Genomic DNA, 23,933 nt, shown 5'->3' with positions numbered 1-23,933 from the left:
GAGCTGGGGTGCAAACTGTAAGCCTGAAACTTTTGTGTTGAGTTCTCCCTGTGCCTTTTCCTTTGCAGCTTCAGCAGCTCCTGTAGCTGTTGCTGGAGGCCTGGAAAGCAGGGAGTGAAATGCAGGGATTGGCATGTAAGAGAAGAGCTTCACCTGCAGACAACCTTCCCAGGGAAACATGGATCAGCTCAGTTTTTTAAGCAGGCACCTGCAGTGAGAGATCTTTGCTGCCAAAACAGATATATCAGCAAAGGTAGGGGGTAAAACACACAGAAATAGCAAAGTTGGGAAACACATCTGGATTTTGCTTATGGTATTAGGATTCTCTTATTCTTGAGTCAAAAACTCAACCGGGTTGCTGTAACAAAGTGGTTCTTGCTGTAGAGGCACCCTGGTGCTGTCAGCAGGAGGAGGGGTCACAGTCCCCATTTCTTGGGCTGTCACCATGGATGGCTCCCCAGTCAGGCTGGGAAGCTGCTGCTGCTGCACCCAGGGCAGGGCAGAGCTGGCTGCTGCTCAGGGCAGCCAGGGAAAGCTGTGTCCAGGTTTAAGCAGCAGCCCTGTGAGCAGAGCTGCAGCCATCAGAGCCCTCCCTGCCTCCCAGAACAATCCTGTCTCACCCCTTCCCTGTATTGTTGCTTGCCTGGAGGAGATGAGCAGAATAATAAAGTTTGGATACTGTTAAATATTGTACAAGAAGGTCTGAGCATTGGTTTGTGCTCATGGGGGTGGGGGGGGATCCTAGATCTCATCACCTCACAGTCCAGGAAAATAAATTGAATTTATGGAATTTTTCATGAAGGTGAGGAGATTGGGAGGGAAGGAGGGGGGGTATGTATTTACATAAATATATATTTGTTTATATGTGTTTTTATGTGTATTTGTGTAGGTTCAACTAACCTATGCTTCTGCCAGAGTCATGGACTGGTTTGGGTTAGAGGGGGTCTGGGCTGGGTGGGCGAGGCACAGGGCTGGGTGTCCCACTGGGTTTTGGGGTTTTTTTGGGAAATCTGAGAGTCAGGAGTAAACAGCAGCTGGGTGTCCCCAGGGAACCCCTTCCTGAGCCAGCAAGGCACTGAAGGGGTCTGGAGCTGTCAGGGTGGGGTTGGGGGGGGTTCCCATCCCATCCCATCCCATCCCATCCCATCCCATCCCATCCCATCCCATCCCATCCCATCCCATCCCATCCCAGGCGCTGTCCCGGCTCCCTGCTCTGGAGCTGACCCCACTCCTGGAGTCCCGACCCACACCCAGTGCCCCACCCAGTGCTCGTGGGGTGGGGGCAGCACTGCTGCGCGTCTCTGCCATCACAGAATGAGGGCACTGAGGGGGAGCTTCAACTCAGCCTTCACTGAGACAGGCACCTGGTTTATTCAGGTATTTATTTATTTATTTAGGTAGGAAAAGCACCTTATTCCCGTTCCTTGTTAGTAGCCCCAGGGCACCACCCGCTCCCACCACCGACTTCCCCGCGTTGTTCCTCAGCTCTCAGGCAAACCCAGTCCTTGTGCGGGGGGCTGGGGGAGAAGATGCCTTTCCCGTGGGGGGAGGGAACCCAGAACAGGACAGAGAGGAAGCCGAGGATGATCAGGCTCACCCAGACCCGCTGGCAGGATTTCAACTCCCCACGCCCCTCTGGGGTTTTCTTTCCCTTTACAATTGCCCTGCTGGCACACGATGGAAGCGGCTGGGAGAGGCGGAGCGGAGCCGGTGCGGGGGGAGCCCCGCGGAGTCCCCGCTCGGCCCAACACCCACCGCTGAAATGCCATTTATTCGGAAACCAGCGGGCACACGGGCGGAGGAGGAGCGGTGCCCACGCTGTCCCTGCCTCCGGGGCTCGGTACCCTCCGGCAGATCTTCCCAAACTCCAGGGAACACCCGCCCGTCCCTCCCCGCGCCCCTACACGATGCCCTCGCTGCGTTTGCTCCGCCACACGACGAGCGCTGTCATCAGCAGGGTGACCAGCACGGGCAGCACGATGAAGGGACACAGCACGCCGTTCGGGGGGTCGTGCAGCGCCCGGCCCGACGGCGAGCAGTTCCTGAAGTATTGCCGGTGCACGGCCACGAAGAACTCGTCCACCAGCCGGTTGGGCCAGTAGCAGTCGAGCTTCTCGGCGATCAGCGCCGTGCAGTTGGTGAGCTCCCCGTAGGTGCTGCAAAACACGGGGACACCGGCTGGCACCGCGGTGGCACCGCCACCAGCGCCCGGCCACGGCCACGCCACCCTCCCCCCCGTGCAATATCCAGTACTGTATCCATTATATGCAGTGTATATAAAATACAAAATCTATACTAGGTAATTTATAATGAGTAGAATAGCATAGCATAGCATAGCATAGCATAGACTATCTCATATATATATATATATTATATATATATATTTTTTATATATATATATATATGCAGTATATATACTATATATAGTGTATATATATACCATATATATACTATATATATAATATATGCATTGTATATATTATATACATTATATGCAGTGTATATAAAATACAAAATAAATACTATGTAATTTATAATGAAAATAGAATGGAATATATAATATATATTATATATTATATAATACATATTGTATTATATATTATACATATATGATGTATATTTATCATATATATATACACTATATATGTATATATATGTACTCTATATATAGTACATATATATACAATTATATGGACTATATACATAATATATATAGTATAGTATATATAGTATATATATACACTATAGTATATATATATACTATATATAGTATATAGAGTATATATGTATTATATATAGTATAAATTGCATATATTATATATATTGTATTATATATTGTAATATATAATGTATATTGTATATTGTATATATTTTATATAGAATATACAGTTATATATACATTATATACTACATATATACAATATATATGTATAAAATATACAATATATACTATATATAGTATGTATTGTATATATTATACATATATATTGTATATATAATATGTATTGTACAGGGAGGGATATATTATATGCTTTGGCATATAATATATCCCTCCCTGTACAATATAATATATTCTGTTACAGAAATGTGTACCTGAGATTCTACTGCAGATTTGAGTTCTTAAATTTTGTAGCCATTTTTTGAGTTTGCAGCTGGATATACCTAGCCCCATAAAAATATGTAGCGCGTTTTTGAAAATTTATGTAACCTATAAAAATATATGGGGTTTTGAGTTCATAGCTGGAGAGGTAAAAAGGTTGCAGGGTATTTTAAATTCCCACATCTGATGGCAACTTTTAAGTGCTCAATCACAGCTAAAAGCAGTTTTCATTTATGAAATGACATAGTGGTGCTGGTGGTGGTGGTTTAATTTACAGAAGGAAATGAAAACAGAAATAGTATTTACAGAAATACCAAGAAGCAAGTTTGGAGGTTTTTTGTTTGGTTTGTGTTAAATTTTGCGGAATTTCCTGACTGAACTGGTGTTATTAGAAAATACAGGCCAGACCCACATTTTAAGCAGACTTCAGGAAACTTGTCCCAACTTGGCCTTCAGAGAACCATCCTCCAGCTTGTGTGAGCTCAGTCCAAAGGGGGATAGAAATAAGTACATTGAATCTACTCAAAAATCTCCTTTAATTTGCCTAAAACTGGGGAGGTTGCACAGAAACCAGCAGGGCAGGCCCACAGCCCATCCCACCCCTCTGTGACTAGCAAGTCCATTTTTCCATTTTTTTAAAAATACCTGGAAAAGCAGGAGCAGCCCTGAGCCAGAGCCACTGTCCCTGTGCCCGACCATCCAGCCATGCTCTGGAATGACAGCTAAATCCTCCCTGCTTCAAAAATGACAGCAAACCCCCCCTGTTTAAAAATTACATCCAAACCCTCCCTGTTTAAAATTGACAGCTAAATCCCCCCTGCTTTAGAACTGGCCACGCATAAAAACCCAGATACAATTTTCCCCCCCCATCCCAATTAGTCACGTCTAATCCTAGAGCAGCAAAGCAAAGCAAACCCCAACTCTCCAATTAAAAACCTGCCTGGGGGAAAGAAATATTTTGGGGGCAGGCTGTGCCCACACAGCCAGAGATTTAATTAACAGGGCCTGCAGCTGCTAAAAGCAGCTTCTGCTCAGCATCCCAGTGTGCAGAATTACCATTTCCCGTTCTTCAGCATCCTTAGGAGATCTCAGGAGCTGCAGCAACTTCAGGAACCAGAGGGAAAGCGTTAACAGGCAAATAAAAGCTATTTTTAAAGCTGAAGGGCCATAGTGCAGCTGGCTTAGCTCTTCCCTGGCTCCAACTGCACTTCCATGGGGATAAATCACTGCTCCCATCAGTGCATGTGAGACATGCAAGGAACCAGAGCCCAGCAGGGGCACGAATGGAAGGATAAACTGGCACTGTCCTTTCCAGGAGGCAGCAATGTATTCCAGCATGTGAGGATGGAGCTGAGGAGAGGGGCTGGGCAGCCACAGCCCCACCAGCAGCATGAAGGGACAAGGAGGTGGCCATGGGGGGTCCCTCCACCTTAATGGGGTGGCTTAACACACCCTAAGTCTCTTGTCCCTTCTGTTTTCGCTGTTTTCATTAGAGCCCCCTGCTCCAGCTGGCACCTTCAGCAGGTGCAGGGTGGCATCTCTCACCCTCTGGCCCCACACGCCCCTGAGGCCAGTGGGGAGTGACTGGGGAGGTCCCAGAGGGAAAAGAAGCTGTTTTCAGGAACAGGTGCCAGTGCAGAGATGACTCTGAGGGGTGCTGAGCTCTTGGCCAGGGGAGGGCAAGGCTGGTGCTCCTCAGGAGCTGATTTCTGCCCTTGGTACACAGAGCACACCTGACCATGGCACTGCTCTCCAGGAACAGCTAAAAACAAAGCTGAGCTCTCACCTATGGCCAAGTGCTCTCATTTATCCCCCTGCATCTCACAGACCCCCCCCAAACAGCCCTGTGAGACTCCATCATCTCCTGTCCATCCCAAATGCACCAGTCACAGGGCACTGGGGACCTTCTCCTGCCACAGCAGACACCAACAGAGGGGATCCATGGGCTGGGAAGGGACAGCCAGGGTTAACCCCAGATCCAGGCTGCCCTGTCAGACAGGATCAGGATCCCTCTGGAGAGCAGCAGTGCTGCTGCCTGGGCCTGGGTGTGCTCTTCCCTGGCACTGCTGAACGTGTCCCACTGCCTGTCCACAACAGCATCTGCTGCTCTCTCTTCTCATGGGCAGGGCCATGTTACTGTGACAGCACCAGGCCAGCCTGCTCCCACTGGGAATTCAGCCTGGGCTCTGCTGAAATCCCTCAGGGAGGGGGGGTTGTTTTCCTGCCCCCCAGCCCAGCCCAGAATGCCGTGTTCTCCCCACACCCACCACGCTGAGCAGGGCAGAGCTGAGCCAAGGCTGCAAGGATGAGCCTCAGGCACAGAGTTAAACTCTCTGGAGAGAGGATGCTCTGCCTCCGTGGGGGTAAAGCAGCTTGAACTTTACCCTGTTTGTGAAAGTTCCCACGGAGGGATGGAGAAGGGGGCGTCAGGATTTGTCCACATGGGTGACATCAGTCTCACAATAATTATTTTGCTCATTTTAACAGCTTTGCTTCAATTTGGTTTCAATAAACAGGACAATGTAAATAACTACCTGTGCTATGTAGGGAATAATTGGATGCAGCCACACCCAGACCCCACCCCAGGAAATTGAGGAAGCCAGGGGGTCCTTTCTGCATCTCCTGACTCAGCAGGAGAGGCTCCCTAATGAACTTTGCTCCAAGCTTCCATTCTGCCTGTAGCAAGCCTGGAGTCAAGCTTCTGGCTTTCAGACAAGCCCACAGCTCATTTGCACGCCTCCATCTCCCAAACACCATCTCCTCCACAAAAATATGAAGGAGCCACTGTAGGATAGCACTGGGAGGAGGGCAGGTTTTCCCAAACAATCCCAGCACTGCCAGGAGACAGACACCTGGCCCTGAAAATCTTGGCTGTGCTTTGGAATATTTTCTCCCTACCCAAAGTGAACTGCAGTTACAACTGTTGTCCCTGTCACCATGGAAATGGTTTGGCTTTAAAGGATGCTGTGGCTGGACTGTGTGGGGATGAAGGGCTGCAGGCAGGATGGGGATGGGGCTGGGCCACTGCTGGGAAGCAGTCAAAGAATGATTTAGGGTTTGATGGCATCTGAATGCTTATACTGCTATAAATCCTAAGGAATTCCTCTGGGGCTTTTTATCTCTGCAGCCAAGGCTGGAATTGGCTCTGGCATTTTATTCCTTGACAGCACTTGGATGTGGATGGTGTTGCACTGGACTGGGGTTCACAGGATTGACAGCTTTGGGGTTTTTTTAACCATGAGTATCCCAGTATTTCCTATCCTTCCTCAATTCCTTGCTTCAGAAGGGAAAAAAGAAAACACCACAAGGCTTCACTTTTGTTTTGCAAATTAAAAGAAAACATTGATTTCCTCCTCTGCAAGGCTGCAGGGTGAGCCTGGGGCCAGGCTAAAGGGGTATCCAGAAGGGACCTGGCAAGCTGAAGATAAATAAGCAGATAATGAGATAATAAGAGAATGGATCAATCTCTTTTCTGGAAATAATGGACAAATAACTTGAAGACAGAGTGTGAGTGTGCTGCCAGCTGGGAGAGCAGCTCCATCCCTAGCTGCAGCTGTCAGAGCAGCACCATGATCCCCCTGGTGAGCTCCTTCCTGCAGCTCCAGGGGAAAGCATTCCATGGAGATTTTCAGGAATGCCACAGCCTGGATATATTTGGGATGAAGATGCCTGGCTGGGCTGGAGTGACACCCACAGCTGTGGCAGCACTCAGCACCCTGAGCATCGCCCTGTGCACAAACCCTCCTGCAAATCCATTCCCTGGCCAGGGCCCTGCAGGCAGAACCCAGCAGGACAAATATCCCCAAGTCATCAGCGCCTGCTGACGCACTCGGGATGGGCAGGGGCAGCCCCGGGCTGCACATCCCTGAAATAGCTGCCTCCAGGGAGACCACAGCTAATCCCCCTGGCCCAGCCCATGGAGCTGGAGCTGCAGTCAAAATAGCCAAGCTGATTTTGGGATAATTCACCGGGCACAGCTGAACTCCTGGCCAAAGCTCAGCCACCAAAGATCCTGAGATGCAGCTCCGGTCTGGCTCTGGAGTCCCAGGGCAGCCAAGTGGGCAACAGCTCACCCAAGTTCCCTCAGTCCATGAGAAGAACTTGAATATCAAAATCCACCTGTTTTCCCTAAATAAGCAACGCTGAGAAAGCCAGCAGAGCTCAAGGGGGATGGACAAACCTTCCCAGAGAGTTGGTGCTTGTCCCCATGGCCCAACCCAAGCTCACCCAACACTCTGCTCCAGGGAGAGCCCTTGGCTGCATCAGGGCAGGAACAGTGGTGCAGGAGCTCAGCTGATGCCTCTGAGGGCGAGGTGGGAGCAGCGTAAGGAGAAACCCCCCAGGTAAGATTAGACAAAGCAGTTCATGTGCTAAACTTTGTATCTGACAGGGAGAAAACGTCTTTACTTTCTTTGTTTTATCAATTTCTTCTCTGTTAACTCAGTTGTTTAACCTACACACCAACTACTAAACCCAACCACAGAGCAGCATCTGCTGCCTATAAAGAGGACCAGTGACCCACAATTACAGACTCTGCTGAGACAATTCATTTACCCAGATTGAAATATGGGGTCAGAAACTAGAGGATATCTATATTAATCACAGAAATTAGAAGGTATTGATTAGGAATAGGCACATAAATGATGGACATTGCTTAATATTTGCTGCATCCAAGGAAAGGAATATGTGCAAAACAGCAAGAAGAATGCAAGGATGCCTGATAAGGGGAAGGATGTTTATCAAGAACAGGATATAGAATGCAAGGATGCTGAAATAATGAGGCTCCTTGGGCCCCTGAAACCAGATGAATCTGGATGAATCTCCTGCCTTGGACAGTGGCCAAAAGATCAGTAAGCATGTGCAAGGCAGCAGGGTCAGAATGTCAGCCCTGAGGAAGACAACTTTACTTCATCCCCTAGGACCACCAGAGACAACCAATAAGCTGACTGGCATACGAAGCAGAGAGGGAGGGGAGCCAGGAAATTATTTACTGTGAACCTTGGTGCAGATGCAACATTCTAGGGGATAAAAGAAAACCTGAGTGAACAGAGGGCGGGCATGGCTTTGTGGAGATATCCCCATGCCAAATAAAAGCATATCCACTTTAAAACTCATCCTGTCCTTGAGTTTTAGAGTCTCTCTCCGTGTGTCAAGATGTTCCCATCCTCAACTGAGCAGGAATGATAGAGCTTAGGGGCATTTCCCTGCTAAATGCTGCATCCAGGGAATCATCCCAACATGATGCTGCTGGTGGTACAGAGGCAGAACCTCCCAACACTCCTCCTCGTTTCAGACAGGTTTCAAGCACTGAAATGCCCTGCTTTGGGGGAAGATCTGGAGAGAACAGGCTCTAGGCAGGTGTTTCATTTCCATTTCTTTGTCTCACACCTGCTGGAACACAAAATCCTTCCCCTAGGGCCAGAGGGGTGACCAGCCAGCTGTGTCCCACTCCTGCTGGGCCACCTTCTCTTTCCCCAAAAAGGGGATGATGATTCCCACACACATCCAGGGAGCAAGGTGTTGAGCCCACCCAAACCCCACATCCTTGCAGCTGATTTACTGCAGTAACTGAACTATTTCTGCCCAATCTTTCCACTGTCCTGAGGGCACAAGAGGATCAGAGGAATGTCATCTCTCAAATAACCCTGAGCCATGTGTTTGCACGGAGCAAATGGACTCAGGCAATCAAATTAAAGCCTGCAAGCTTATCAACATTTCCTCCAAGTGCCTCAAGGGTAAGGAGTTCAGCTGAAGCTCTTTAGGAGACAAACAGGACAGTGCGAGATAAAGAACAAGATGGTCAAGGCTGCAACAACATCAGCAGCCCTGGGCATTTCTGAGCACCAGATGAGGCTTCTCAAGACCAGAAACCTCCCATAGTCTTCCAGCTCTCTTTTCTTCCCCTCCATTCTGCCACGGATCAAGGGGAAGGAAAACCCAATAGTATGTTTAGAATCACAGAACAGAATCATCAAGGTTGGAAAAGACCTCCAAGATCTTCAAGTCCAACCTTTGAGGGATACACAAACGTGTGTAGGTTTTGATTTCACCCTGAAGAAAGGGCCACGAAGCAGGAAACCACAGAAATCTCACCAACCTCTTAATTTTTGTGCAAACCACTCATGGCACACAGCACCATCTGCTCCCTGTCTCCAGCTGACCCCCATCCCTGCTGCTGTCACATGAGCTCATTTTTGTTCTGCCACTTCATTTTCCCAGGGAAAGGCCGTGGAAAGGCACAAGATGGAAAGTCAGCAGAAGGGGAAAGAGGGAAGTTATTCCCTCAAGCCCTCCCACCAACACACAGCCACCCCTGACCAGTCTTTGAGCTTCTATCAAAACCATCACAGCAGATCTACACCATGGTGGTACCAAAAGATTCAGCTCTGCTGACTATAAATAGGAAAGAGCTTATCCAAATAAATCACTGTTTGCAATAAAAATAAAACCAAACCCAAAGGAAATTCCCCCAAAAAACCAACAAATCCCTACAGTGCATGTGTGGGGTGTCCCTTTCCACCCTCCTCATCCCACAGAGATGCTCCCAAGCAATCCACCAGGGAAGCAGGGCTGCATCTCCTCTGCTCCCAAGTGATAAATCCCAGCTGACTCCCTGACACTGATTACAAACAGGAGGCTGAGCAGGCTGCTGCCACTGCCATACCACTGCAGCCTCTCCCTCTAGTTGCTTGGGAAAATCAACACACTTGTGGAAGCAGGGGCTGAGCCAGCAGCTCTGGTGGGACAGTTTGGGATTTTCTCACAGCCAGGCTCTGAGGACATCTCGGTGGGTTATGGGGTTTTCACATTGACTCAGGGGGTTTTGAACTGTCTGGAGAAGCAGAGTGCTGAGCAAAAATGAAAAACCTCCTGGAAAATATATCCATCAAGCTGTGAGCCCTCATGATGGGGATCCCAATCTGCCTCTTCATTAACCCATTGATTTCCAGCACACTGCAGGGCCATGGTCTTCTCCTACTGGAGCTCCACTGCTGTGTGGTGGAGCATGGTCACCACCCTGACTTCCAAACCCTCCGTGAAAACCCTTTAACCCAGAATGGCTGAGGCTGGAGAGGACCTCTGGAGATCCACTTCACCTTGTCCAAACTCCCCTGCGCACACAGGGCCACCAACTGCTGGCTGCACATGACCATGTTCAGCTGGTTTTTAGTATCTCCAAGGATGGAGATTCCACATCCCCCCCCAGGAGATCTGTGCCAGAGTTTGGCCACCCTCACAGTGAAAACACATTTCCTGGTATCCAGAGAGGACCTCCCATGCCTCAGTTTCTGCCCATGCTTTCCCACCAGGACACTTTCCTGGCTCAGGTTCAACCTGGTGCCCACCAGAACCCCCAGGTCCCTTTCTGGTTGCTTTTGGTTGGAAATGCAAGGTGTGGCTGGGGCTGTGTATTCTATTCTGTATCTGTCAGAGGTGGGGCAGTTCTCTTCTGTTCATGGGTTTTCTTGATCTCTTCCACAACCCATCCTCCCTCCAGAGGATTTCTTCTGTTCATAGCCACTGAGTGTCCCTGCATGGCTGATCAAATTCCATCATCCCACTGGGAGATGCTCTGCCCAGGGGAGGAGCCAAGCATTCCTACCTGGATACAATCTGACCATGGGAACACCACAGCAGCCTTTGCCCACTGCACTCCCAGAGGAGCAGCTTTCTTCTCCCCTGCATTCCCAGAGGAGCAGCTTTCTTCTCCCCTGCATTCCCAGAGGAGCAGCTTTCTTCTCCACTGCATTCCCAGAGGGACACCAGGCCCATCTCCAGCAGCCCTGGAGCTTCAGAGGAAAACTCCCCCCTTGTGCAGGATCCCTGCTCCAGCAGAACCACAGCTGGCACTGCAGGAGGGCTGAGCCACCATGGAATGGGACTGTGCCACCACCCTGACACACAGGGGGTCAGCTCCTGTTCTGACTCTGGCAGTGTCGTTTTGTCTTACTGCATTGTTACTTATTTTTATTTTTCCTAGGAAAGAACTGTTATTCCTATTCCCATATCTTTGCCTGAGAGCCCCCCTTAATTCCAAAATTATAATATTCAGAGGGAGGAGGTTTGCATTTTCCATTTCAAGAGAGGCTCCTGCCTTCCTTAGCAGACACGTGTCCTTTCAAACCAAGATGCTGGTTTCTCTCTGGGCAGCTCCAGCCCATCCTGGTGCCTGGGGCTGCTCCTCCTCAGGTGCAGGACTTTGCTGAACTTCAGGAGGTTCCCAGCTTGCTGGGGTCCCCGTGGGCAGCAGGACAACCCTCCTGGCTTGGTGTCACCTGAGGTGCTGGGGTTACCCTCAGTCCCATCACCCACATTACTAATGAAGAGATCAAGCAGGACAGAGGTGATCAGCACCCAATGATCAGCACCCCCAGGCCTGGCTGCTCTGGCATTCCCGACCCACCTCACCCAGCACACACAGGAGACAGTGCCAAAAACCCCACCAAAGCCTGGGCACACAACATCCCCTGCTCCCCCCTCCAAACCCTCCAGGTGGGACCAGGCTGGAGAAACCCCCTGGGGACCAGCAGGGCCAGAGGCAGGGCAGCAGCAGCAGCCAAGCAGTGACATCAGGGTGCTCCCCCGCTAGACAAAGCTCAGAATGGCAGAGGGAGGAGCAGAGGGGGCTCACTTACCCCACGGTCTCATCCCAGTCGCACCAGAGGCGCTGGCCGATGCCCTCCATGCTGTGCTGGAAGTCCTTGAGGCAGTAGTGGCGGATCATGGCGCCGTAGTCGGCCTCCTGGCACGCCGTGGCCGCGATGAAGTGCTGGGCTGCAAGACAGGGAGGGCTGTCAGCTCTGCTGGGCCCACAGGCTGCTCAGGTTTGAGCTTTTCTGTTTTTCACATTCTGTGCTGCTTTAGTGTGTGGGTCTGGGCTTCATATTAAGGCATGGTGAGCTCTGTGCACAGAGCAGGGAGACAGAACAATTCCTGCTCTAGCTGGGGACCAAGGACAAATGATCCAAATCTCAGGCCCAAGAGCACAAACAATGGCAGAATAAAGAGAGAAAAACAAGAAGGATGGGACTTAATGGGCTAAAGCTATAACAGGACAATTAACTCCAATATGCAAATGGAGCAGAACTTATAAAAGTGAGAGACCCTGTGACCAGTCATGCATTTTCTGACCATTTTGGATTCACCTGGGCTGGGCTCTTGTGCTGCCCAAGGTGGATCCATTGAGTGAGGCCTTTTAATAAATCCCTCCTTTATTCTTTAACTCTTGTCTGGCCTCTGTTCCAGGTCAGCCTTCACAGGGCATCACCAGCCCCAGCACAGCCCCTGTCCTCACACAGAGGCACCTGCCAAAGCCCTGCTGCCACCTGAGCAACCCCAGCTCTCCAAAATCTCCTCTTCCTCCTCCCAGGTTTGTTCCCCTCCTCTCAGCCCTGGGAGCCTGCACCCTCCCAAGTGCCTGGTGCTGATAAATCAGTTATTCAAGACATGCTGAGCAGCTCATAAATCAGTAAGGATGTGAATTTATTCTCTGCTGATCACCCAAAATGCCTTTGGACTTCAAATGTCCAGGTTTTGGGCTTAAAACACAAGTAAGGGTGTGGGGAAGCTGGGGAATAAGAGAACCTTGCTGCTGAGCCCTGAAAAATGACCTGCACAGTGCCACACTTGGGAACAAACATCCACCTCTGATGGAGCACAGGGACAGACACAGGGAAATGCATCAAATCCACCCCTGGCTGCCCAGTGCTGATTGAATTCCCTCCTGGGAATGTGTCCCTGCAACTGCTTTAAAAAGGGGACAAAAAAGGTGCTGCTTGCAGCCTCATGCACAATCACTGCAATGCTGCTGGTGAGGGGAAAGGGAAAGGACAGTGATGCTACAAAGGGAAGGGAAAAAAACCCTTTGGGGGAATGGTTTAGTGAGCCTGGCTATAAATAATAGCTTTCCCTTGGTGCCAAAGTGCCAGCTAGTGCCTTTGCAGCTCCTGGAGTGCACTGCAGGCAGGCACCACATACCAGATCTATTTTTTGCTACGTGTGAATAACTCTGTGCTTTATTTTTATCTGATTTTTTTAACACAACAGAGCTGAGCTGCTTATTTAGTGGCCAAGGGACATCACCATGGGACACCATCCCTCTGCAGCCTCCAAAATCCTTGGAGCATCCTATGGCAATGGGTGGGAAGTCAGAAGCTGGTGGGAATTTGGGTGGAAGGGCCCTCAGAGCCTTGGCTGATGTTCCTGGATGGGTGCAAGGCTCCCACACTGCCTCTGACAGCAGCAGCCACTTTGGCCTGACTTGAGATAAAACCATGGGACTTACTGAGCCAAGAGAAGTTCAAGAGCATTAAACCCTCACTGCTGCAATAATAAAACCAAGTTTATCAAAATCTCAAGCTCTGCCTAGCTGATACCAGCCAAGAGCACAGCCTCAGCCAGGGATAAGCCCTGCTCCCAAATGGGAGGGCTTGACATGCTGAAGCAAAGCACCAAGAGAAGAAGAAGAAGAAGCAGATGAAGAAGCAGAAAGAAGAAGAAAGAAGAAGCAGCAGGAAGAAGAAGCAGCAAGAAGAAGAAGCAAGAAGAAGAAGAAGCAGCAGAAGCAGAAGAAGAAGACGGAAACAAATTTACATGAGGCAAATGTAAAATGATTTACAGACTGCAAACCTCAGTTCCAGGCAGGCTGAAGGATGATTGATGGCCAGGAGGCTTTTCTCCCCTTCCCATCCCTTCCAATCTGGATGAGCCAAGTGAAGGCTGAGTGAGCACCAGTGTCCCAGGGAGGCTCAGGAGCCACCCCAGGGGTCACTCCTCGGTGACATCCGTGCACTGGGCTGTGAAGGACATGTAAATATCACAGCCATTGTCCAGCCTTGTCTGGACAAGCAGCTTGCAGAGGAAATGCTGCTGGGGAATGTGTCAGGTGCAGAGCAGAGCACAGCAAAAGGACAAGGGAGAGCAGGGGAGGAGATGGGATTAAGAAGCAGAAAGATGAGCAGCCAAGGGGATTGAGGAGCACAGGAGGAAATAGAGCAGGAAGGAGTGAGTGAGACATGCAAAGCACAGAGAGAAATTGAGGAAGACAAAGCCACTTGAGGAAATTCAGCAAAAACACCTTAACCTTGAGTGGAGGGAGGAGAAACACTGAATAAACCATGGGGAGGAAGCAACCACAACCTGGCTGCAAGAAGCAGCAAGCCACACATAGCTGGTAGCCAGCATGAAAATCACCCTACCATTAAAACAAAAACCAACCCAAACCAAGTGAAAACCAAACCCTGGGGAGCTTTAAGCACTTGCTAATCCCAGCAGCTCAGAAGATGCAGCTCTGGAGCTCCTTCAGAGGCAGGGGAGCTCCTTGCTGTCCCTGCCTGCCCCAGCAGGACCTGCTCCTGAAGGTGCCTCTCCCACTGCATCTCCCACACCTCCCCAAAGCCCTTGGCCCCAGGGGCTGAGGAAAGCAGAGCCAGCAGCCTGTGACCTTTTGCAAGGACACTGGATTCTGGACATGGTGAAGGGCTCTTTTGTTTCAGGCCCAGCAGGGCCCGTTGTGTCAGTGCTGTGAGGATGGAGCTGGGCACGGCGAGGCAGAAAAGCTCTTTTGTTTCCAGCTGACCAGGAGAACTGACTTTAGCTGGAACTGCACAAATTAAGGTCAAAGTGAGAAGCTCCTGCCCACCTCACCCCACAGATCCCTGCTGCTTCACAGATTTTCCCCCAACCCCACTGCAGACGTCAGGCTCAGGGTTTGTAACAACAGGGGAGGAAAAAAAGCAGGGAGGGATTTTTGTATCTCCTGTCTCTCCTTCCAGAAGGTTTCTTTCTGCCCTCAGCCCTGCTGATGGAGATGGTGTAAGTCAGCTGCAGTGAGCTGTAAATAACTCAGCTCCAGAGCAGTCACAGCCCTGCACTCTGCAGCATCCATCTGGGAAGGCTGCAAGGAGCTGCTGAAGAACTGAGCTCCACAACTCAACTGGAGCAAGGCTGAGCTGCCTCCCCTCTCCTGGGCCCCATCACTGCCATTCCCTCAGGAACAATGGCATTGAGAGCTGCAGGAATGCAGTGCTCCTCTGGGAGCATCCCACTGCAGCCATGCAGCACCTCCACAGCCCAGCTTGGTCTTTAGGTGCCACAGGGACATGGGGACTCACAGAACTCTGGAATGGTTTGGGTTGGAAAGGATCTTCAAGTTTATCCAGTGCCACCCCTGCCATGGGCAGGGACACCTTCCACTATCCCAGGTTGCTCCAAGCCCCATCCAAGTTGGCCTTGGGCACTTCCAGGGATCCAGGACTCTGCCCATCCTCCCAGGAAAGAATTCCTTCCCAATATCCCATCCAACCCTGCCCTCTGGCAATGGGAAGCCATTCCCTCTTCTCCTTTCAGGAGAATTGTTGATGAACAACCTTCCCTGCTGAGAGAATCCCTGATTGCCTGGTAAAAGATGCAACATTAAGGACCCTTGGTTTGCTCCTCACAGGAAACACCTGGAGAGCAGTGGTGAGGAGGTGATTGAGGGGATGGCTTCTGCAGGCATCCCAGATCCTCATGATTGCCCTGGGATTGATGTCCTGGAGAGTCCCAGCAAGCATCCACCAGGACTCAGCTTACTGAGGGTTAGCTGCACAAAGCCTGTCACACATTTATTTCAGCAGAAAAACAGGGTTGGTCCTGAAGTGTTACAAAAAATTCAGGAAGAGGGAAGACAACTGGACTCTCCTACTGCACATCTCAGAGCTGGAGCCTGGACCAAGAGCTTGGGGCCACCCCTCCAGAAACAGCTTTGGGGACACCACCCTCTGTGAGCCCACACATCTGTCTCAGTGATGGTTCACCTGCAAAAATCCCTGAGCTTTCTCTGCCAGAAACATCCTGCACCTCAGATCAGCACCCCTCTGCACAATCCCTTGCTCTCTGACCTTTCCCCCCTCAGTGTGCCAGGAATTCCTGGGCTTCTCTTGCTGGGATGTGCAACCAACACCACAGGAAGGACTGTGAAGCCTGAGAACAGATTTGGGGATTCCAGACTAGCACAGCAGCATGGGATGTTCCCCTTTCCCAGGCACTTCTGCAGGTAGCCCTGGTGGTGCTGGGTGAACGATGAAACTGTCTGACAACACCTGCAGGGAATTCACCAGAACATCCAGCTGGACTGCCTGGATTTTTGTGGGGAAACTGTTTAGGGCTTCATAGCAAAGAGCAGGAAATAAACAGATACTCATCCAGAAGCTGAAACCCAAAGATGGCAGATAAGTGCCAAGTGACACTGACAGCAGGGCTGGCACACGTGGCACCAGCAAAGCTCTGGGCTCTGAGAACAAACACCCCAACATGTTCCCCTGGGCTTCTCCCAAATTCTCAGAGCTTCCCTGTGAAATGAGCAGTGCTCTCAACAAGCCCCAGATGGAAACAGGCTGTTTTGCTCTCCTCTTCAAGGTGGTGGTTTTGCTGCTTTATTCAGAACATGCCTCGTGGTCTGGACCTGGCTGCAGAATAAAACATTCACAGGAGGGTGGGGAGAGGACACAGGGCAGGAGGCAGAGGATGAGAGTGAGAAACATCCCAGTTTGCAGCCATAAAAATGGGAAAATAGCCCTTCCAGCATCTGCAGAAACCTGGAAGGGACTGGTACCCTCTGTTTGTAACACATCCTTCCACTGGGATTGCTCCTGGCAGCACCAGCTCAGCAGAGGCTTCAGAGCCTGGAAACAGCCCTCGGTTCACAGGGAAAAACTAAGCTGGTGTTCAGCTGGAATGCTTTTTATGGGACAGAAAACTGCAGGTGCTGGGGCTGGGGACAGCAGGGGGCTGGCCCAGCACTGCGCCCTCCTCAAGAGCCACCTGCCCCCTGCTGCCAGCCCAGGCAGGGCTATTTCCCCTTGGGATTTGCACAGGGAATGGAGTTTTCAAGTCCCTCCTCCCTGCCCAGCTGGGATCCAGCAGCAGCTCCAGGGGCTGAGCACAGCCTGGGAATGGGGATGGATGAAGGGATCCCAGCCCTGCAGGTGACCAGGGGGGAGACAGAGACCCGCAAGGATCATCCCATTCCAAATCTGCTCATGGAGCTTCAGGAGCACCTTGAGGTCCCCAAACCAGGCAGCTCCTGCCACTGTCCCTCAACCTGCAGGACTCCCTTCTCCAGGGCAGCCACTCAGGATGTGAATGAAAAGGGAATTCATGGGATTTGGGGGGGTTTATGTGCTGAAAGGGAGTGGGGATTTTCCAACACAGTGAGGAGTCTGGAGGCAGAGCAGATGCTGGGAGGCTGGGGGGAGATCTGCCCATCTCTGGCAAGGCTGATCCCAGGATTTCTCTGCCAAGGCTCACTTGGGAAACCCCCAAAGGAGGATCCCCCTCCCTGCCTGCCCCCTGCTCCAGGGGCTGCAGATGGAGCAGCAGAAGGAAAGCACAGAGCTCCTTCTTGAACAGGGCACGGACACAGGGACAGAGCCCTGCTGGATGGAGCTCCCCTGGGAGCTCTGCAGATGGAGAGCTCATCCCTAATTCTGCCTGTCCAACAGCTTCACTGCCACAAAGCCACAACAGGACTCCAGGAAAGCAGGATGGGGGAGAAGCCACTCAAGCTGAGATGGGGGGAAAACTTGAAATGGGAAGAGATACAGCCTATGGTGGGAGTACATCCTGCTGGCTTGGGAGACAGGGGACACTGGATCCACAGTCAGCAGAGAAAGTCACTCCCTGCTCAGGGTGCTGGGGACAGGCCCTGTTAGGGACCTGCTGTGTGGAAAACTTCCAAAGGGGCCAAAGGTTTCCACCTCTGAGGGAATGCAGCACAAGATGTGCTGGGCCTGAAAAACCCTCTGGGGCTCACCCCACAAACCACTTTTATATTAAGGGGAAGTGCACCCACAACCCAAAGGCCTTTCATCTGATTTATTAACTCCCTGCTCCTGGAATGGTTATTCCCTTCATTTTATTACACTAAGCAAAATAAAGAGAAAGCTGGTTTTTCTTTCTCCAGCCAGCATTAATGAGCTATTTTGCATACAGCTGAACATCATCATGAAACCCACAAGGATCTCCCAGGTTTTAAATTTGGCACAAATCCTGTTGTGCCTGCAAAGGAAGGAAGTGATTTACCCCTCAAGCTGGTACTTGCAAGATTTGTAGGCATTTTCTTTTTGCTAGGTTGGGGATACTTGGGTTTTTGTTGCCATTCTATAGCTACTCCAAGCATTATAAGAGGGCACAAAATAAACTGCCTAAAAATAACTGCCAGGGAATTATTAGTTGGAAGTTGAGGTAGGAGCCAGCTGCCTGAAAGCAAAGCTTGTCTGGGGGCTTTTGGGGGGCTCAGAGGTACCACTGAACTGTGTCACTCCTCTTTCAAGTCCAGTATTTCATGGAGCACCTACAACATCCAATCCATCCCCAAAGGAAAGATAATAATAAAAATAAATAATTTTAATTCCAATCCATGCAAGATTCCATGTAACAGCTCCTGTAAGATGCAGAATACGGGATTGAAACAAAAATGCAAAATCAGGGTTTGTACTGTGTAGCCCAGTGCAGGGCAGTCCTGCTTAGCTGGGTGACTTTTTGTCAAAAAGCATTGCTGTTAAATAGTATCAACTACTAAATACACTGAAATAGGCTGCTCCAAGGAACTGCATGAGGGTCCTTCCCTCCTTGCCTCAGTTTCCCACCTGTCTTAGCCTTGTTATCCATCAGAGGCTGCCAAGCACGTTTCCAGGAATGGGATTTCTCTTACATATCCCTAGACTTGATTCTGCAGAGGACAGAATGACAAATACTTTTATTTACCCACCCCAATTCACTCACTAGACAAAATAAAATCAAAAGCAGCCGAGAAGGGAGGAAGGAGAAAGGAAATCAAAAGCCGGGCATGCTGAAACCCAACTGCTGGCTGACTGCACATCAGGGGAGGGAAAAATGTGCCATGAGCTGTTAGTTATAAAGATAATTATATCCTTGATGAACAGCGGGGTCTTTTGGAAAATAGTTCTTCTTGATTGAATTAATGGAGGCAAACCACAGGCTTTACACAGGCACTGGCAATGTCTGTACAGCTCTGACTTCACCCACCCTGAGTTCAAATCATTCCTGGCTGTGGCCACCATCAAATCCCTGCTCACAAGAGCGGGGTGGAAGAAAGGAGGGATCCCCACTGGATTCTGTGCACCCCGAATCCAGGGGCTGAAGGGAACCAGCCACACACCCCCTGCACTCCCAGGCAGGACTGTGGTGTCCAACATTGCCAAACCAACATCTTAATCCAACGTTAGAGCAAGGTTCAGAGTTATTTTTAAAACATCAACAAAGCACTGGATGCCACGGATCCCTGGTCTCAAAGCCAGGGAGAAAGGAGCAGCCACCACACTCCAGATCTCAGGAATGTGCTAAAGGCAAATGTACTCTCCTTCCACCCCCGGGATTATTTTTTCCTTCAGCTATTTCAGTTGATTGAGGCTAAAATAAGAACAGGGGAAAGCAACACCAAGGTTAAAAGTGCCTGGCATTGGTTTGGAGACAACACACTGTGATCCTGCTGGTTCAGGTTTCAACGTGTGTTAAACACAGATTTTCTGCTACGTGGGACAAGCAAACATTTAATTGAATTACCTTCAAGATAAAAAAATCACTGCCAGGGCAATCTAACAGATTTCCCATGAAGAAGCACATATTGAGTAAATATAAAAATCTGTTAGGGAGAAAAGCAAAATAACCTCACTGTCACCTTGGTGCACCCATCACAGGCTGCACACGACAGCAGCTTCACTGAACACTTTCAGCACAGAGTTTCCAGACTGAAATCTGCTGCTGAGCCACGTGAGCAGCCCAGGAATCACCAGAATCATTTGTTTTCCTTTTCAACAGAGACTTCTCAATGTGGTTTTCCTCCCCTCCAGCTGAAGAGCACACGGAGATTTTGCACCTCTCTGCAACTCCCCCACACACAGCACTACTGCTTTCCCTGCAAATGTTTCCTAAGGGATACAGGGATGCCCAGGAGGGTCACCCTTGGCTGAAATCGGGGGGGTTTCACCCAAGCTGCTGCCTGCCTCCCCACTGGGCTGCTTCTCTGTTTTCACATCCCCAAAAGCTCACGTTTTCAAAGCACAGAGACAAGAGACTGAAACCATGAAGCAGCTTCATTAGTGGATTTGATTATTAAAAGCAGCCAGCTCTGCAGGCAGCTTAATGGCAGACAGGGATGAAGATTCCCTGGTAATCACCCACCCACAGCAGGAACTGACCCGGCAAACCCCAGCCACCGTATTTTAGAGGAGAAAAAGGCATTCAGCTATCTGAGTGAGCTGACACGCTGCATTTCCCCTCTAATGGGCTTTTAATGCTCCTCTCGCTCCAGCCCAGTGGTTGTTTCGGTCCTTGCTTGGAGCAGGGTCTGTGCTGGGAGGGGCTCTGACGACAGCCATGGGTGTGGGGCCCAAACCTCCCCCAAAAAATGACAGAGCCAGACTCTGCATCCACTCAGGGAGGCAGAACAAAGTCGCCAGGGCAGAGCAGTAACTCCAGATTCGCACCCACGGCTTTCCAAAAGCTCCCTCAACTCTGCCACAACCCCAAGGTGGATTTCCAGCCCCGTGCAAAGGTGAGAGATGCCAAGCCCATCTTTAGCCATTATGAGGTCTCATTTCATTCCAGCCAGGCCATGGCATTTGTATTTGCATTACTCGCAGCCTCCCGGGTCAGCACGAACGGGAGGTTGTGAGGCCGGTGCTTCACGGCTCTTAAACTCAGCACGGTTTCAGGGTTAATCAATGCAACCCTGCTCCTCAAAACCAAGAGGCTTCCTGAGCCCATCACACAGCCACCAAATCCTGCAGGAAAAACAACTGGCACCTATGGGAGCACTGCAAGGAATTACAGGGGGCAGGAATTTTGTTGTCCCCATCCACACGCTTCTCTTTTGATGCATAGGAAGATCTGAGTCCTCTCCATGCCAGAGATGGTCTCAAAGGAGGAGCAATGTTTTACTTCATTGTCAGGGATTTCTACCAGGGCACTCTGTAAATATTGAGGAGGATTTTCTCAGAGAGGCAGCAGCCTTAAATTCGAGTTTCAAGGGAGCTTTAGCTTTTCTAAAGGAGGCACTCAAACTGCAATCATTACTGAGTGTGCTTGGGCTGAGAGAGGACACAAAGCACTTTAATTCCTGTTTTCCAGGAGAGGTCATACACAGTACCCAGAAGTTTTGTTTTTAGGAAAGCATATGTAGGCTACACAAACACAGTGCTGTACAGCATAGACAGAAGATGCAGGGAATCAAGAAGATATTAATGTTTTACTGACCTTATCTGCAAGTGCCTCTTACCTCTCACAGTAATAGTTCTCTACACCCAAAAGAAATCCAAGCACTGCCCGTAAACACCAAACCACAGCACAGAGCTGTGTGTGGTGCCAATCATCACTGCCCCAGTAACAGCAAGAGCCTGCCCCATCCCCTCCTCCCTGAGCAGCCTCTGCAGGAAGCTGCAGCCAAAATCCAGAAAATGCCTCATTTTGCCTTAATGGAAGTGGTTACCTTGGGGTACAGCTGGATCCCTGGCCTGCTGAATGAGACTGGGGTTTTTAGGATGGCTGATTCCCTGCCTGCCATTGCTTTTTAAAGACTGCAGCCAGTGGTGAAGTTACTTAAAGCTCGAGCTTTAAGAGAAATGTTTTTCTTTCATACCCTTCCCTTTAAAAAAAAAAAAAAAAAAAAAAAATCTCATTTTAAAACACCTGCATTGTTGGTGCAAATCACCGTGATTTCTGGGCACTCAGTTGCCACTTGCAATTTCAGTGCAGCCCTGACTGTAAAAGCAGAAAGGTGTAAAAAGGCTGGGTCTTTTCCTTAAATGTGCTCAAAATACAAAATCCCAGGAGGAGAAGGCAGTGAAAAACACATCCACAGCGCCAAGGTTAGCTGCCACCGGGCACCTGGCTCACGCAAGAGGCAGCATCCCGCTGCTCCCGAGCCCACTGGAGATGGAAAGGAGCAGCCTGGAGTACTTTCAAAGTTACAGCTCCCCGACCAAGAGAAGGGAGAGTCAGGGAAATGAGACAGGGGCTGGGAAAGCAGAGCAGAGAGAAATCCTAGCTAGCAGGAGAGGAATTAGTGCTCCCTGCGCAGGGTTCTGCAGCCAGGAACGTGCAGCCTTTCCCTGCAACCCAGCAGGGGAATGTGCCTCGTCCAAGGGCACGGGCTGCTCCTGCCCCGCACAGCTGAGGAGCAGTAAATAGTTAATTACATGGTACAGATCAGCACATTATGTGCAGCACGGCTCAATGCATTATTCACCGGGGCTCGGGGGACAAAACCGGCACAGGGGAAGGAAGGGAAAGAAGGAGAAATTTGTGCTGCCTCAAGGAGCACTTGATTTTGTGAAGATCAGCGCTAGGATGAGGGGATGCGGTTTCCCTTTGGAGCACCTTAAATAAACACACTTTTCCACAGCACCAACACCCCTCCGAGCTTTTGCTGCGGGTACACGGGTGACAAGCACGGCACAAATCTCTACCTGTTGCACTGAAATGCCAGTAGCAGCAAAGAAACCGAGGCACGGTGCATCCCATGGAAACAACCACACAACGCCAGCGCTTCCAACCCCACCACCGGTAACCCCAGAACATCCAACCTCAGCTCTTTGAAAGGGCACCTCGGGCTATCTCCTCTTCCCTGCGGCTCAACAAAGGGGGAAGGCAGACTCCAAAGGCAGTAATTAAACATTTGCACCAAAAGGCGCGGACAGGAGGCAGAACTCGCCTCGGTCCACCTCACCTAGCAAGCAGGGAATCCCCCACAAGGCAGGCTGCGTCCCACAGCATCACCGCCTCGCTGCTCCTGAGGCCAAGCGCCCTGGAATCATTTCTCCTTTTAATTTCCCTACTGCTGTGTGGCCAGCGAAGCCAGGGGGGAGCCTCGCCGTGCTTCAGGGAGAGCGGTGAAACCGCGGGGGAGGCGGCCGGGCTGCCCGCCCGCGCCCAGGGGGAATCCCGGGGAGCCCCGGCGGCCCCGGGGAAGTTGTGTCGCGGCGGCCGCACTTACCCAGGACGAAGCAGAGGAAGCGCCGCGGGAGCAGGGCCATGGCCCCGCGGCAGGAGCGGCTCCGCTCCCGGGGCCGGGCGGGCTCCGCGCCCGCGGCGCTGCCAGAGGGGCGGGCCCGGGGCGGTGCAGCCCCGCCCGGCTCCGGCCCCGCTCCCCCGGCGGCAGCGCGGGGCAGAGGACGGGGGAAGCGCCCCGGTGGGGGCAGCGGGATGGAGCCCGGGCTCTCCGTATCGCCCTCTCGCAGCCCAAAGGCGCGGCCAAGGGAGCGAACAGTTCCGAAGGAATGCACGGAGCAGTCCGGCTGCCTCCCGCGCTTTCCGTAACCCCGCTTCCACCTCCTCCAAGGGGATTTTCTCCCTTAAAAAACCCTGCCTTCCCCCTTTCTAGGGCTAAACGTACACATGGAACGCGATTTTGAGGAGGAATGTTTTGTGGATTCCGCTTTAATTGCTATTGGAGTGTAACATCGCTCCCGAGCTCCTACAGCTCCACCTGCAGCTCGTTCCCGAGCTATGGCCGAGCAGCGGAGCCTGCCCGGGCTCCTCAGGTGCTCCCGATCAGGGCAGGACTCTGCCTGCAGCAACACTGCCCCCCAACCCGCTTCTCTCACGCCTGGAGTCAGCTCTTCCTCTCTAAGATCAATAAAAAAGGGAACGTGAAGGAACACAGAGCGTGCTAACTGGAGTCTTTCTCATCGTGCACGCTTCTGCTTTCCCAGGAGGAACAGAACAGGCCGAAGAGCCAGCTCTTCCTGGACTATTAGCACCTGCCTGATCACAGAGCCGAGCTCGGGGAACAGAAACAGCAGCAGCTGCTGGCAATGAGGTGGAAAAGCAA

General features: G+C 50.9%; 1 protein-coding gene across 1 annotated transcript; it reads right to left on the bottom strand.

Moving 5' to 3' along the window:
- Positions 1–1,365: 1,365 nt before the first annotated feature.
- Positions 1,366–23,501, bottom strand: RAMP1 (receptor activity modifying protein 1). Its single transcript, XM_054636683.2, has 3 exons — positions 23,097–23,501; positions 11,737–11,875; positions 1,366–2,156 (listed from the first exon to the last, which is right to left on the bottom strand). The coding sequence occupies exons 1-3, from the start codon at positions 23,134–23,136 to the stop codon at positions 1,901–1,903; spliced, it is 435 nt and encodes a 144-aa protein (XP_054492658.1). The 5' UTR covers positions 23,137–23,501; the 3' UTR covers positions 1,366–1,900.
- Between the last annotated feature and the right edge of the window lie 432 nt (positions 23,502–23,933).

Source organism: Agelaius phoeniceus, chromosome 7, assembly GCF_051311805.1.
Source record: "Agelaius phoeniceus isolate bAgePho1 chromosome 7, bAgePho1.hap1, whole genome shotgun sequence".
Taxonomy (NCBI): domain Eukaryota; kingdom Metazoa; phylum Chordata; class Aves; order Passeriformes; family Icteridae; genus Agelaius; species Agelaius phoeniceus.
Note: the sequence above shows the minus strand (reverse complement) of the source record. Positions and strands in the feature narration are given on the sequence as shown.

Bases quoted from the DNA above. Each gene is read 5' to 3' on its own strand.
- RAMP1 (XM_054636683.2), bottom strand. From the start codon at position 23,136: ATGGCCCTGCTCCCGCGGCGCTTCCTCTGCTTCGTCCTGG. The intron at 11,876-23,096 runs GTAAGTGCGGCC...CCTGTCTTGCAG, and splicing joins CTTCCTCTGCTTCGTCCTGG to CCCAGCACTTCATCGCGGCC. The intron at 2,157-11,736 runs GTAAGTGAGCCC...CGTGTTTTGCAG, and splicing joins GACTGGGATGAGACCGTGGG to CACCTACGGGGAGCTCACCA.